We start from the raw sequence: 13154 nt of genomic DNA, 5'->3' as shown, positions 1-13154 counted from the left end.
GAAACAATCAACGGTCAATAATTATTTATGGAGTCATATCTTTTAAATATAATAGATACCAGAGGAATATTGGCATAGACATATTGTGTGATCTCATTCACATTCACCAAAAAAGGATACTACACCTGCCCAGTTCCATCTGGAAATATTATGGTAAATGTTTGACCACTGTCGTAGTGTGTGATAAGTGGGTTCTTCCCCTGTCAAACCAAACATGGTTTTATGAATTGACATGTAGGCTTGTATACTCTGCATCCATAGTCGTTGATTGGGGCATTCTGTGATGGGTAACTATAATGTGAAAGTCTGGTGAAAAGAAACAATTGGTCATGTGAGTTTGGCATATGAAAACACCTTCAGTCCAGTGTTTTCAGAATCCATGATCTCCATTTCTGGGAGTAAAATTTCCTTCTTGGCAGTCCAAACATCATTTGAGAGTCGATAGCGTATGGTGTCAGATACTTGTTCTTTGGGTCCTGTAATGTTAAAGGCATCAAGGCACGGATGAATGAAGGGGAAAGATCAGTAAAGTACATCCGCCTCAGACGTGTCTCTTCTACTGTCATCTCCTCGGTAGATGCAAAGCTTAATACAGATTGTGGTGGGGCAGCGCACGTAACCTGCTTCAAAGTTCTGACGTTCTGAGCTCCTTTGAAATGCCAAATCTTTCAACCTGCGGTGTGGCACGGAAAATGCAGCATGAGAGTTTCAATGGCAAAGAATTTAATCTGAGAAGCATTTAATAGTGGCAACCAATAACGGACAAAGCTGATCCTGACCTTTGATCTTTCCGCACCGCTGGGTCCCTATCAGTCATGGTTTCTTCAGTGATAGCCACTGCACCCTCCAGCCAAAATTCTGGTAACTTCCATGCCCTCTCACAACAGAAAAACTGACAAGACAAAAAAATATAAAATAAAACAGACCAACATATGAGAGGCTGAAAAATGTGTGATGTGTGTATCTATGGAACAGAATTCTGAATCAATGCTCTGTAATGATTTTCAAATTTACAATTATAATTTGACCACATTTTTAAATGAATATTTTCTACTTTACATGTTGGAAAGAAATCTCCAAACAAAAGTGTACATTTTCTCTCTGGTATGTTTTTGTTTTTGTACTGTTAAATTTAACCTCCCCACCCCCAACCAAACCCCACTGCGAGTCTATGTAAGCAATAATGAGACTTGCATTCAACAGATGACAAAATGACCAAAATTACACTTTGTTTTTATATATTTTTTGTCCATTTTCCCTTCAACATGAGCATGCCACTATGCTATAGGAGCCTCTCATCTTTCTTTCTTTCTTTCTTTCTCAAATACGTAGTGGAAAAAAAAATCCCCCCAAAAATCCAGTTAATGAGGTATCTGAAAATCATGTTACAGCCTGGCATGCTTTAAAACAAGCATCAGCAGAATATTCAAGTAATGGCAGCAAATTGTAATACTTGACAAATGTGGGCTAATTGTAAGTTCCATAAATTAATTCTTATTCATACTTCATGTGGAGAGAGAGTAGTTTAAATGTGGTGTTTTCCTCCATACCTTGTCCAGATTAGTTAAAGACTCCTTAGTTTCTCCTTGGCAAGCTGCGGGAGTTTGGGGAGTTTCCTTGCTGAGTGAATCCAACACTTCATTATCTGGGGATGTCTCCAGCTCAGACTTCATGTTTTTAGGAGGGCTCTGAGGAGAGAAAACAAAGACAGTTCATAATTTATTAAATTCTCTTTGAGGTCTTTAACTTGTGCTTCATGAATAAGTCAAAACCATGAAACTCCATATCTCTGGATACCATGCCATACCATCTTCAACAAGATAAAACTTACACTATGATGAAGATAGACAAGACTTTGAAACTCACATTCAACATTTCTTTGGCATTAGGAAATTACCTCTAAAACACACAAATAGACCCCCCCCCCTTTGAATTATATACTGTATATTCACCTTTTGTTTTGTTTAATATAAGGTCTATCTACAATGTGCATATCACATGCTGGTCTCCAAAACATAAAAATTAAACTACCAATCAAGAGAAGCCCCTCTTACTCTCAGGGTCCTATCAAAGTAATGATAATATTCCCACATTCGGTAGGCATTTCTAAGCCCAATAATTTAGAGGTCTGGAAATAACTCTAAATGAATTGACAGCCTTCTTCCAGTAGGCTAGAAACTAGACAATGGCAGTTTGAATCTGAATAAATAGTTTCAAGAGATTAGAAAAGTGATGCTATCAGTTAAAATTGAATTGGAAAGAAAATAGAGGGAAGATCCCACTGATTAAGTTAGAGTCCTTTCTAAACCTTTAAGTTGTTGCGCTGGGATGCAACACGGGTAAGTTTTGACACAGTGACATGCTTATGACACCTTAAAAACATAATGTAAGCAAAAACAGGTACAATTTGTGATATATTGATAGGGAACGCTGCATATTAAACTATAATAAAGAAAATATTGTTATTTTTAATGAAATCGTGGTGAAAATTTACAGTTACAACAGATTGGAGAAGGATAGCACCCATTGAAATAGGTTTCAGATTTCTAGGTCTTTGCATTGGCAAGTTTTTCAGAGTTATATTCACTGAAGAAAGGTTTTTAACACTAAAAACATTCCTCCAAATACAGTATGTTCCATTCAATTGCTAATTAAGCTAAAATATATATCTGAATGTCCCATATAAACTAACTTGACCACAGACAATTTTGCTGCTAGCTAAATAGGCTGCATTATCACACTAATTGAGACAATCTGTCCTAAATCTTTTTCTATAAAGCTCAGGCGGGTTGTGATCTGAATGAAGTTGCAAATTCCATAATTGTGAATACCTCAATAAGCACCAAAAATTCATTTAGTCATTTAAAATAATGTAAGGCTGTAAACAGTAACACCACTGTCAATGACATCAGTTTATGACAATTATTAATTTCTCTGTTAAATCATTTGTGCCTTTATCTTTTTGGGTGACTTCTCCTTTTCCATTTGCCTCCTAAGTCGCTGCGTCTGGGCAATGAAACTGTAATGGGGCTTAATGTTGTGCGGATTTGCAGAGTGGTAGGACATGCAGGTCTGCATCCGGCCAAGCAGAGAGTAAATCTCTAAGCTCGTCATTTGAAGATATCGCTCCAGAACGCCTGGCCCCAGCTTCTCATGGCTCTCTGGACAAATGAGCTGGATTAAAAGAAAAATAACATGTCTATTTTCGAATGAATTAATTTCATCTGTGTATTATATGCACAGACACAGTCATTAATCCTAATGTTTTGCAAAATTGTGATGAACATCGTCAGTAGCACCAAAACATTAATGACCACTGTCATTTGCTGAAGGCAGTCTGACATGAAGGTATTTTTCTGCACCTGTTATGTATAATGCAAAGAGAAAGGAGACTATTATATCACTGTATGCACAATTTACACTACATCCATCAGTACCCACCTTGAGCTTTGACCCCACGTTGAAGCGCACGCTGTTTTGACGATGTGCAAAGGTGAGGTACATGCGTTCTTGTGTGTGGATGCGCACACTGATGTATGGGCCCAGGGCAAGGGTGAGAGGCTTGAAGGGAAGGGTGTGGATATGCGGATCAACATCCAGCCAGCTCCAGCGCCTTCTCAAAGCTCCTGTCTCACTGAAGCAGAGACCTCCAACAGGGGTCAGATTCACCCTTCAGACACAACACAGAGATTAGCAATACACTTCTCACAACCTGTAGCATAAGCGCAGGTTAATCAACATGCTGCCCCTGGTCAAGAAGTCATTTAAGAAGCCTTCAGGAAAATCCTAGAGGAGTCCAACAAGCCTACTGGGCTGCCCAACAGGATCCTAAAGGACTGGTTTCCAAAACACACAAGGGACTGATTCTTTTTGGAACCAATCTTATAAAATTTTTATTGGATTCCTAAATTACTCATTGAGTATTATTTCAGTTATTATTTGGTTTGTTTCCCGGCCAATCGCTGCAACTTTTACCAGGGATGATAACAATTATCGCGGAGTAACAATTACCATATCACTCCATTGGGATGGAAGCATGTAGAGTGGCCCTTATTTGTGAAAATGGCTCTAATGCCGGGCTCAACGTCCTTGTCCTCCATGATTATGTAAGTGAAGTCACCAGCTTCTGCAGAGGATATTACAATGGCTGCCTTCCCAGAAGGATAACTTTATCTATTAAGGATCATTAACATTGTGCAAACCTTTTAACATAGGGAACCAATTTGTACTCCCTTATTAAATTCTGTGACCTAGTCTTAGCTCTTCCTTGACTTTGTGCGTTGCGTAAAAGGATACAAAACATTCCCTGTTTTATCTGGATATAAGGTGAGAAAACATTTTCCACTTGCATAGAACTTCTTAATGACATCATGTTGCTGTAAAAACAATCAAACAAGTTATTAGTTGTCAGTATACTGAAAATAAAAGCCTATTCTGGTTTAGGAGGGGCAAGGACAGCAGCAATATCAACATGAAATGCATGAACATACCTTGTGTTGGCCATCTGCCTCCTCCTGCAGTGTAAACATGCCACTGGTATCTTTGATATCCATCTGAGGGAAGTGAGGCTCATCTTTGATAATGTAAATCTCACTTGACAGCCTGTAGGAGATTTTTTTGATCTGCAATCTGCCTGAACAGACAAAGGAATATATCCCTTTATTGACATTTTGTCAGTGAGAAGCATGAAAGGCTGCATGCTCAATATCTTGTTCATCATTTATAGTATTTTGTCTAGGCTACCCATTCTTCAGAGAAGCCCTCAAGTTGCACGCTTACCTGAGGATTTTTTCTGGTTAGCTGTGTACTGTTCTCTCTGGAGTTGCAACTGTCTCAACCTATATTGGAAATTGATGAAATGTAAGTTGATTTCTCCAGCAGCGGAAAAAGTGACCGACAATACAATACCAAGACTTGAAAGGCATCTAACAGAAAATCGAATTCCGGTGCCACCTCGCATTTTTGTTACTGTACATTCAACTTAAACACTAACTGAATTGGAGCTCTTCCATGACATGCGATACAATGCAACCGATATTAATACAGGCAATGCAGGACAACCAATTGCATATATACGGTCAGCGGCAACTGAGACACACAATCCTTTCAACGTATAAGACCGAATGAATGCAGGGCGGTTTTCTAATAGCTTGCTGTCAAAACGAACAGGCATCAGTTACGTCTACTCACCTCTCTTTTGCCTGCTCTTTTGCAACTTTCTTCTCCTCCTTGTTCAGTGGGTGAGGGTTCACATCAATCTTTCTATCTAACTCTTCCTGTGCCAATTTCTGCTCCACTTCCACAAGAAACTCCCTCATTTTTTTCGCTTGCTCACAGCAAAAGAGCTGAATAAAAAGAGAAAATCTCAGCGTTAAAAAATTCTGTAGCTGCTGGAGAGCTTCTCCTACAAACCCTTCCCCACTGTATTACCACAAATGAAGATCATTCAGTCACTCTGGAAAGGTTATCTGAGCAGTCATTATTTCTTAATGAATTTGTTTTCAATTTCTTGCTGGAAGTAAACAAGCCACTCTCACCATCTCAAGGTCTGTTTCATTTTCCAATAGCTCAGTGCGTATGAAGGGCTTACAGGGCTGCTGGCAGTACTCACACTCAGCAAGATGTGTATCCCATTTGGACTCAACCTCTGGAACCTACAGTGCAGCAAAAACAGATTCACAATCACCTCTCCACCTCTGATATTATAGCCTCCACATGCTGCTATTATTGTGAGAAGATGAAAAAGGCCATCACTGTCATTTTCTGGCACTACAGGCAGTATAGAGATATTGGTTCAAGTCAAAGGTACCTTTTCAACAAGAGCAGGAGATTGTTTTGACTCTGGCTTGTACGCGAAGAGAGTGGGTGGGCCCACACAAGGTATACCATAATCCTTCTTTGATGTCTTTTCATCCTGTCTCCTCGTTTTTGTAAAAGAAACCAAGACTTATACACATTACCTGATTAATACAAATTAGATAACACTCCATTTTGCCACAAGCTACCTCTGACAAACCAGGGACAGTGACCATGCTCACCACGTCTGCCTGCAAAGACTCGGGTCTTTCGTTTCCTTTTGAACTGCACAAGAGAGAAATAATTAGGAGTTTGACAGATGTTTGAGTCATGAGAGGGGAGAGGAGGCAGGAAGAGGTGACCCCTTCGCACCCCGACTGTCTGACGTAGGCTACCTTGACAGCTGAGGGAGAGGATGTGCTCCACCCACTCCCAGTCTGTCTGGGTCTGAGCGCTCACCACAGTGATGACTCCTCCGTCCAACGCATGTACCTCTGTCAGCTCTGCTGAGACCAAACCGCTCCTGATGGGACAGAGAAGTGTAGTATTATTCTGCCAGAACAGCTTTATTTATCTTAAGTCCTTATTGTTCGTGTACTGACTAAAATAGGCCTGTATTGCCTTACAAAAAAACACTATACTGTCATACATTTTTAGAAGGAATAGAAATATCCTAACAATGCAGAAATACAGGGAAAAGTATACCAAAGAAAATCCGGTAACACTTTACAATATGGTAAACAAATCCTGAGTAGTTACAAAGGAGCAAAGTAAGGAACAAACAGGAACGAACTAGCTAGTAGGCTAGCTACTGTTGCTATGGGGATTATCGTGAAGTTGTAGGTCAACTTTTGCAATTTAAACTAGGCTAAAAAAAATGAATAGGCTAATAATAATTTCTTACTGCCGTTTCATTTATGCCCGACGTCCTGAAGCAGCCTGGTCGTCTCCAATGGCCTATAGTACAAGAAAAAGTTGCATTATAGACTACCTAGTGTCACATTTGAACAGTTGTCATACTTTTCCACGATCCTTCTCAGACACCTCACTTTTCTTAACCGGTTGTTCTCGTGGATGTTTGCCAGCGCATACTTTCCCAAGGTCATTTGTCGCCAGCGGAGCGCAAATTTCAGCGTTCAAAGGAGACGCGCGATGCTCGTCGGGCACAATATTAACAACGAGATCTCTCTGGTCGTCACGTGTCTTCTGCTCCTCCAGGCTCTGCAGGTTGTCATGAAGCTGTCGAGGGGAAAAGTCACCTTCTTTAGGACTCTCTGAGGATGCAGAGGCAGTATATCTCCCGTATGACGGAGACTGACTCATTTTGAAAACGATATGACAACTGAAGCAAACCCTCTGGAGGGGCACGACTCACTGAACATGGCACGGTTCCATTTGTATTATTTTTGTTATTGTTCAAGTGGGGTTCTTCGTCAGTTACATGGCAATAGTTTTGCATCAGGTCCATCCAGAATGCCATAGTGACAAATGACATATGGGCCCATAGAGCTAGGTATATATACAGTGGTAGAAGTACACAAATTCCCTACTCAAGTAAAAGTGGAAATACTCATTTAAAAATATACTCTGGTAGAAGTTGAAGTACCATTTCAAATCCTTTTCACAAGTCAAAGTATAAAAGTACGTGGACTTAAATTTACCTTAAGTATAAAAGTAAAAGTCGTTCTCTAAAAAAGTCATTTCTAATGTTCTAAACTGGTTTTCTGCGGAGCGTTCCTCTGAATCCCAGATGAGAAAGAGTCTGCAGCTCAAATCACTAACGCTAACCCTAGCAGCTGAATTCACGAACGTTAATTCTCTCTCTTGTTGCTTCTCTCTTCTTCGTGTTGCTTCTCTCTCTCTCCCTTTCCCTAATTTTTGGTGTCGCTTTGCTGAACAAGCAGCCAACCACATTTGGCTTTTGATCAGCTGCTTCCGGGATGGAAGCTGTCTGATGCTGAAAATATATATATATTTTTTTAGAAAATCAGTTGATGATTTCCCGAGAGTAACGAGTCTATTTTGAAAATGTAGCGAGTAGAAAGTACAGATTTTCTTTTGAAATGTAGTGAGTAAAAGTACAGATACTTGAAAATCTTACTTAAGTACTGAAGTATTTTTATTTTGTTACATCCCACCTCTGTATCTAGGCCCTATATATATATATATATATATATAGATACATAAATATAAAGATATAGATACATATACTTGTTTTATCTCTATGTATGGACCTCACTGCCATAGAGATATGACAGTTTGTTGTTTTGTTGTTGTTGTCTGTTGTTTTATCTCTATGCTCACTACACCATTGTACAAGAAAGTATTTCTATTCCCATTACAAACATTAATGATGATTATAAGTTCAGTGATAGAGGTTACATGAGGGAACCTATCTGCTTAAATTAAAATAAAGTAAGATAGATATTTGGCTGCAGTTATTCAGATTTTGAGATTTGTTCAACTTGTATGTAGAACAGGCAAATAGCAAACCTTTTAAATGTAAAAAAAAGGGGGAAAAAATGTGACATACTATCCCTGCTGAAACATGTAGCCTAAAATGATCTAATTCTGCGCTAACAGACAATAAACCTCAACACTATCCACTCAGGGTGATGCATCAAGGTAAGTAAAAGTAGTGACAGATTGATGACTAATGTTGACAGTGATACCTTAGACTATAAAACCCTGATTTTCCTCTGCTGGGTTTTAACATTATAGCAGGCACAGTAGCGTATAGATGTCCTGTGTGTTGAACATACAGCCTGTTTTGTGGGGATTAGAGACTCCTTTGATGCAGAGTGTGCATGTGTGCATCTGAAGGTAAGCTGGCATAGTTCACTGTATTATATCAATTTTTATATAGACGCACATTTTTTGCCTTTTGTTGTGATCAGTAACTGAAGCACTATACCTTGATCAGTTTGTATTAAACCTCAAGGCTAGGATGGTGTGGTAATGATTTTTCATTCTCGTTTTTCAGCCAAATTCCGGCCAAAACATTTTGAGGAAATCATCAACCATGTGGCTCGTGGCTCTTGTTCTTTGCCTACTGCTGGAGGGAAATATTCCAGTCAGCGCAGAGACCAGTGATCAGCATTCAGAGCCATTCCCTGTAATTGAACTCTCCGAAACGGCGTCCCCTGGTCTTTTGATACTGGAGACGCACAAATCCAACAGCTCAATTCATCCACCCCGAGTATCAGAATCAAAAACAGCAACCCCTCCCATGTGCTTGGAGTCAGCTGGGATCAGAGACACATTCAAATATATCAATTCTGTGGTCTCTCTCCTCGTGTTCGTCGTTGGAATAGTGGGGAATTCAGCCTTGTTGAAAATCATATATGTAAACAAATGCATGAGAAGCGGACCTAATATTCTTATTGCCAGCCTTGCTTTGGGGGATCTAATACATATTGTGATAGACATTCCAATCAATGCGTACAGGGTGAGTTATTTGCCGCAAGGTGTGCAATTACAATGAGAAAATAATGTGTCGCCTTATCCTGTTACTCTGCTGTTTCTATCCATTGTAGAACTTCAATCTTATAATTCTGCCTTGAATCGACTCTGGGCATTTTTTAATGCTGCTAGTTACAAAACATCCCTCTGTTTTCTTTGCAGCTCATGGCAGAAGATTGGCCATTTGGTTTGGTATTGTGTAAACTAGTCCCCTTCATACAGAAAACCTCTGTTGGAATTACTGTGCTGAGTTTATGTGCCTTGAGTGTTGACAGGTAAGGGAATGTCAAAGGAACATCTCATTTCCCCGAACACTGAATCTTTTCACTGCTCTGATAAGCAATACTGTCCTGCGCTCTAGAAGTAATGGTGTCTGTTTGCTAGTATCTATATTTCATCAAGCAGATAGATTTGTTTTGTATCAGCCCTTGAAATGTTCTTTAATCAAGAAATGTTTCATTGTTATGGACAAAAGTCCCCCAAGCCATATCATTTCCCCATTGATTTTTCAGATATCGAGCTGTTGTATCCTGGAATCGAATCAAAGGCATTGGAGTGTCAATGTGGACAGCAATCGAAATAACTTTGATATGGGTTATTTCCACCATGCTGGCTGTGCCTGAAGTCGTTGGCTTTGATATGATAACAATGGACTATAAAGAAAAGCATCTGAGAATATGCCTACTTCATCCCATGCAAACAACGCAGTTCATGCAGGTAATGTAATAGCCCCAACAAAATGCAACAGGATAAAACAAACAGATCAACATGTCTTTGATTTGATTCTCTTTTCATCTCAAATATAAAATATGTAACTGCTGATAGGACGCATAACAAAGAAAACCTCTCATGTTATATCATGTTTTTGGTCCAACTACTGATGTTGAACACATGCTTATACAATATCATCTCATAAAAAATGTCCTTGTTAAGGTAGACATGGATCTTACTATAAAACCATTGTTATATGCATAGGATGCTATATCATAGCAGCCATTGAACATAATGTCATCTGCAACAGTGACTGATTGTGCATCTTTGTCATGTTTAATCAACAGTTTTATAAATCAGTGAAAGACTGGTGGCTCTTTGGCTTCTACTTTTGCATGCCGCTGGCTTGGACTGCTGTCTTCTACACACTAATGACCAGGAAGATGCTGAGGAATACTGAGAATACATTAAGCGACCACACCAAACAGGTTATTAATTACCCAGTCCATTTGCTTAAGGACATTTTGTGATATTTAATCACTTGTTACCATGTGTCCTATTTCGAGTTCAACATCAACTGTACTATTTATCCTATCTCTTCTTTTCATACTAGAGACGAGAAGTTGCAAAAACCGTCTTCTGTTTGGTGATTGTGTTCGCACTCTGCTGGCTGCCTCTTTACCTCAGCAGAATCTTGAAATCAACCATATATGATGAGAAAGATCCTAACAGATGCCAGCTACTCAGGTAAGCCTGGAGAATACAGGACCTACATTGTTCTGTATCTGTTCCACTTGCCTTTGTGTGACTTAACCAACTCTTTCCCTCCTTTCTTAGTGTCTTTCTGGTCCTGGACTATTTTGGCATTAATATGGCATCACTCAACTCATGCATCAACCCTATTGCATTGTACATAGTCAGCAAAAGATTCAAGAGATGTTTCAAGGTAAGATATACTTATTTTTTACAGTTAGTTCTTATACATGATGCAATCCCTTTTAAGAGAAAGCTGATGGGATACAGGGACAGAAAACACTTTGATCCATGTTGGATGAACCATACTGTGTCATCAAGGTCATGTCGGAGTCTTTGTCTTTAAAATGGCCCGCAGCAAGAAATAATCTGAGGTGGTGAATAGTGAGAATGGTCTGCGAAAACATAGTCAGACACCAGACAATCTACCAGAAAGTTCATCACTGAATCAGAATGAAGTCAGGCAATGATTCAGTCTAATGAAAAAGAAGGAGTTTCAAGGCACTCTTCAAGCAAAAAAGTTTAAAAAGCCTTAATTGCATGGCTAGTTCAAAAGAACAGCTCAAAAAATACTGCAGTGTGTTTCTGCCGTGCCATGGCCGTCATTGTTAGAGTTGCACACCAAACTGCATGAAGAACTATTCTGTTCTTCTTGTTCCTCGGCAATAAAGGCTTTTAATGTTTATGTTTCTTTTTTTTCTTTTTTCTTTTTTGCTTCAAGAGAAGAATTCCTTTTTCATGAAAAGCAACAACCCCAAACCAAAGATCGCCTTCAACACGTCTCCACACACACACACACACACACACACACACAGACACAGACACACACACGCAAACTGAATAGAAGCACTCTCTATTCTCTCCTCCCCAAACTAAGAATTCAGTATTAGTCTTTCACTGTAGGTCATTATTCAAAGAAATACTACACAGGCAAGACTGTGTATCCACTGGGATTATAACATTATCACTGGTCAGCTAAATAAACCTTCTTAGTAGCCATTTTTTCCATGTGAAGGGGATGATGGGTGTTTTTGTCCTCTGACCAAATGTCTTTGTGTGTGGTCCTTCAGGCATGTCTGTGCAGTTGGTGCCTACCTCTTCAAGCTGTTACCCATGATGAGGTACAGTCTGTTTTGAAGTCCAAAATGCAGGAGCAAGCCTCAGAGCACAGCAACATCAAAGCTCATAAACACACTTCCACACCTCTACCTGAGCAGGAGGACACCTAACTACGTTAACAAAACAGATGTGGACTGAACTGTGAAAATAATAGACTGTAGATTGTGATTTATTATGCGTAGTATATGGGATTTAGCTATCAAAGTAGCACTCTTGGTAGCTCAGCAAAGTCTGACCCCACCAGACTTGGCAGCCGTTCCTAATAATATGGAATACCTTGTGAATAACATGCGGCACTGTCTATTGTACTATTGTCGTCAGTCGAACATCTGCTTTGGCATGAGCAACTGGAGAGTCAGACTGTTCAGACTACTTGCCCCCAGGGCTTGACTCACTCCCAACCATTACATCAGATTTTACCTACTACCTATCCTGTATCATGCATCACAGTTCTCAAATCACTGTTTTGGGCACAATGTTAACCTGGCACACATCAGCACAAATCTCATCACAGTTTACCGCCTGCAAATCTATTATTTTGATTCGGTTTCTGGATTCTGGAAAGATACTCTGCCGCAGGAAATCAAGCAAATTGGAATTTTAATTTATTATGGTGGTTTTAAGGGGTACGGCATATTATTAGAACATAAACATGTGTTTTCATCTCTGTTAAGTTCCCCACACACAGCAACCAAAGTGTTTATAGCGTTCCTTTCGTTCTTGAACCTTGAGAAACATAGCAAATTGGAGCCACAAGTAGATTCTGTCTCCACCGCTGAATGACTGATTGATGGTGGCCTATTTTTAATGCATTGTTAAATGTGTAATGCATGGAGACACTTTATAAAAGACCTGAGAGTGGGAAAGAAGGAAAACGAAGATGACAGAATGAGGTCAGGAGGAGAGAGGGACGGGAGGGGGGAGAGATGAGCACCTGATAGGTCTTCCTGTCACAGGACAAGGCAAGCACAAATAGAGCGCTGTTTCTCCAGCTCAAGCTGTATCAGTCGGCAAAACTGTCTTAATGCTGTATGTTGGAATGCTTATTAAAAGTTTCTCTTGTCTAAATAAAGAACACAACTTTCTACCAAGAGTCGGTTATATATTGTAATGTCAGTGCTGGAGCACTCATGTCAATTGTATTATAACTGTTTGTTATGTTCGATGTAGAAGAGATAATTACACAGAATGAGAGGGCATGACTTCACAATATTTCCTTAAACTAATTTACTTTTCAAGTATAGCGCTCAAATATTCTTTTCACACTGCATATAATGAGTACACATACATGGCCAAGATTGTTTTGCATCATG

At 39.6% G+C, this 13154-nt stretch overlaps 1 protein-coding gene across 1 annotated transcript; it reads left to right on the top strand.

Moving 5' to 3' along the window:
• Positions 1-8818: 8818 nt before the first annotated feature.
• On the top strand, positions 8819-11951 carry LOC139656012 (endothelin receptor type B-like). Its single transcript, XM_071533477.1, has 7 exons — positions 8819-9244; positions 9421-9533; positions 9771-9975; positions 10317-10457; positions 10583-10716; positions 10807-10915; positions 11793-11951. The coding sequence occupies exons 1-7, from the start codon at positions 8819-8821 to the stop codon at positions 11949-11951; spliced, it is 1287 nt and encodes a 428-aa protein (XP_071389578.1).
• Positions 11952-13154: the final 1203 nt, after the last annotated feature.

Source organism: Centroberyx affinis, unplaced genomic scaffold, assembly GCF_046629955.1.
Source record: "Centroberyx affinis isolate AG114_WGS23_722 - 3 ecotype Tasmania unplaced genomic scaffold, CSIRO-AGI_Caff_v1 ptg002370l_1, whole genome shotgun sequence".
Taxonomy (NCBI): domain Eukaryota; kingdom Metazoa; phylum Chordata; class Actinopteri; order Beryciformes; family Berycidae; genus Centroberyx; species Centroberyx affinis.
Note: the sequence above shows the minus strand (reverse complement) of the source record. Positions and strands in the feature narration are given on the sequence as shown.

Bases quoted from the DNA above. Each gene is read 5' to 3' on its own strand.
- LOC139656012 (XM_071533477.1), top strand. From the start codon at position 8,819: ATGTGGCTCGTGGCTCTTGTTCTTTGCCTACTGCTGGAGGGAAATATT. The intron at 10,458-10,582 runs GTTATTAATTAC...TTTTCATACTAG, and splicing joins TAAGCGACCACACCAAACAG to AGACGAGAAGTTGCAAAAAC. The intron at 10,916-11,792 runs GTAAGATATACT...GTGGTCCTTCAG, and splicing joins GATTCAAGAGATGTTTCAAG to GCATGTCTGTGCAGTTGGTG.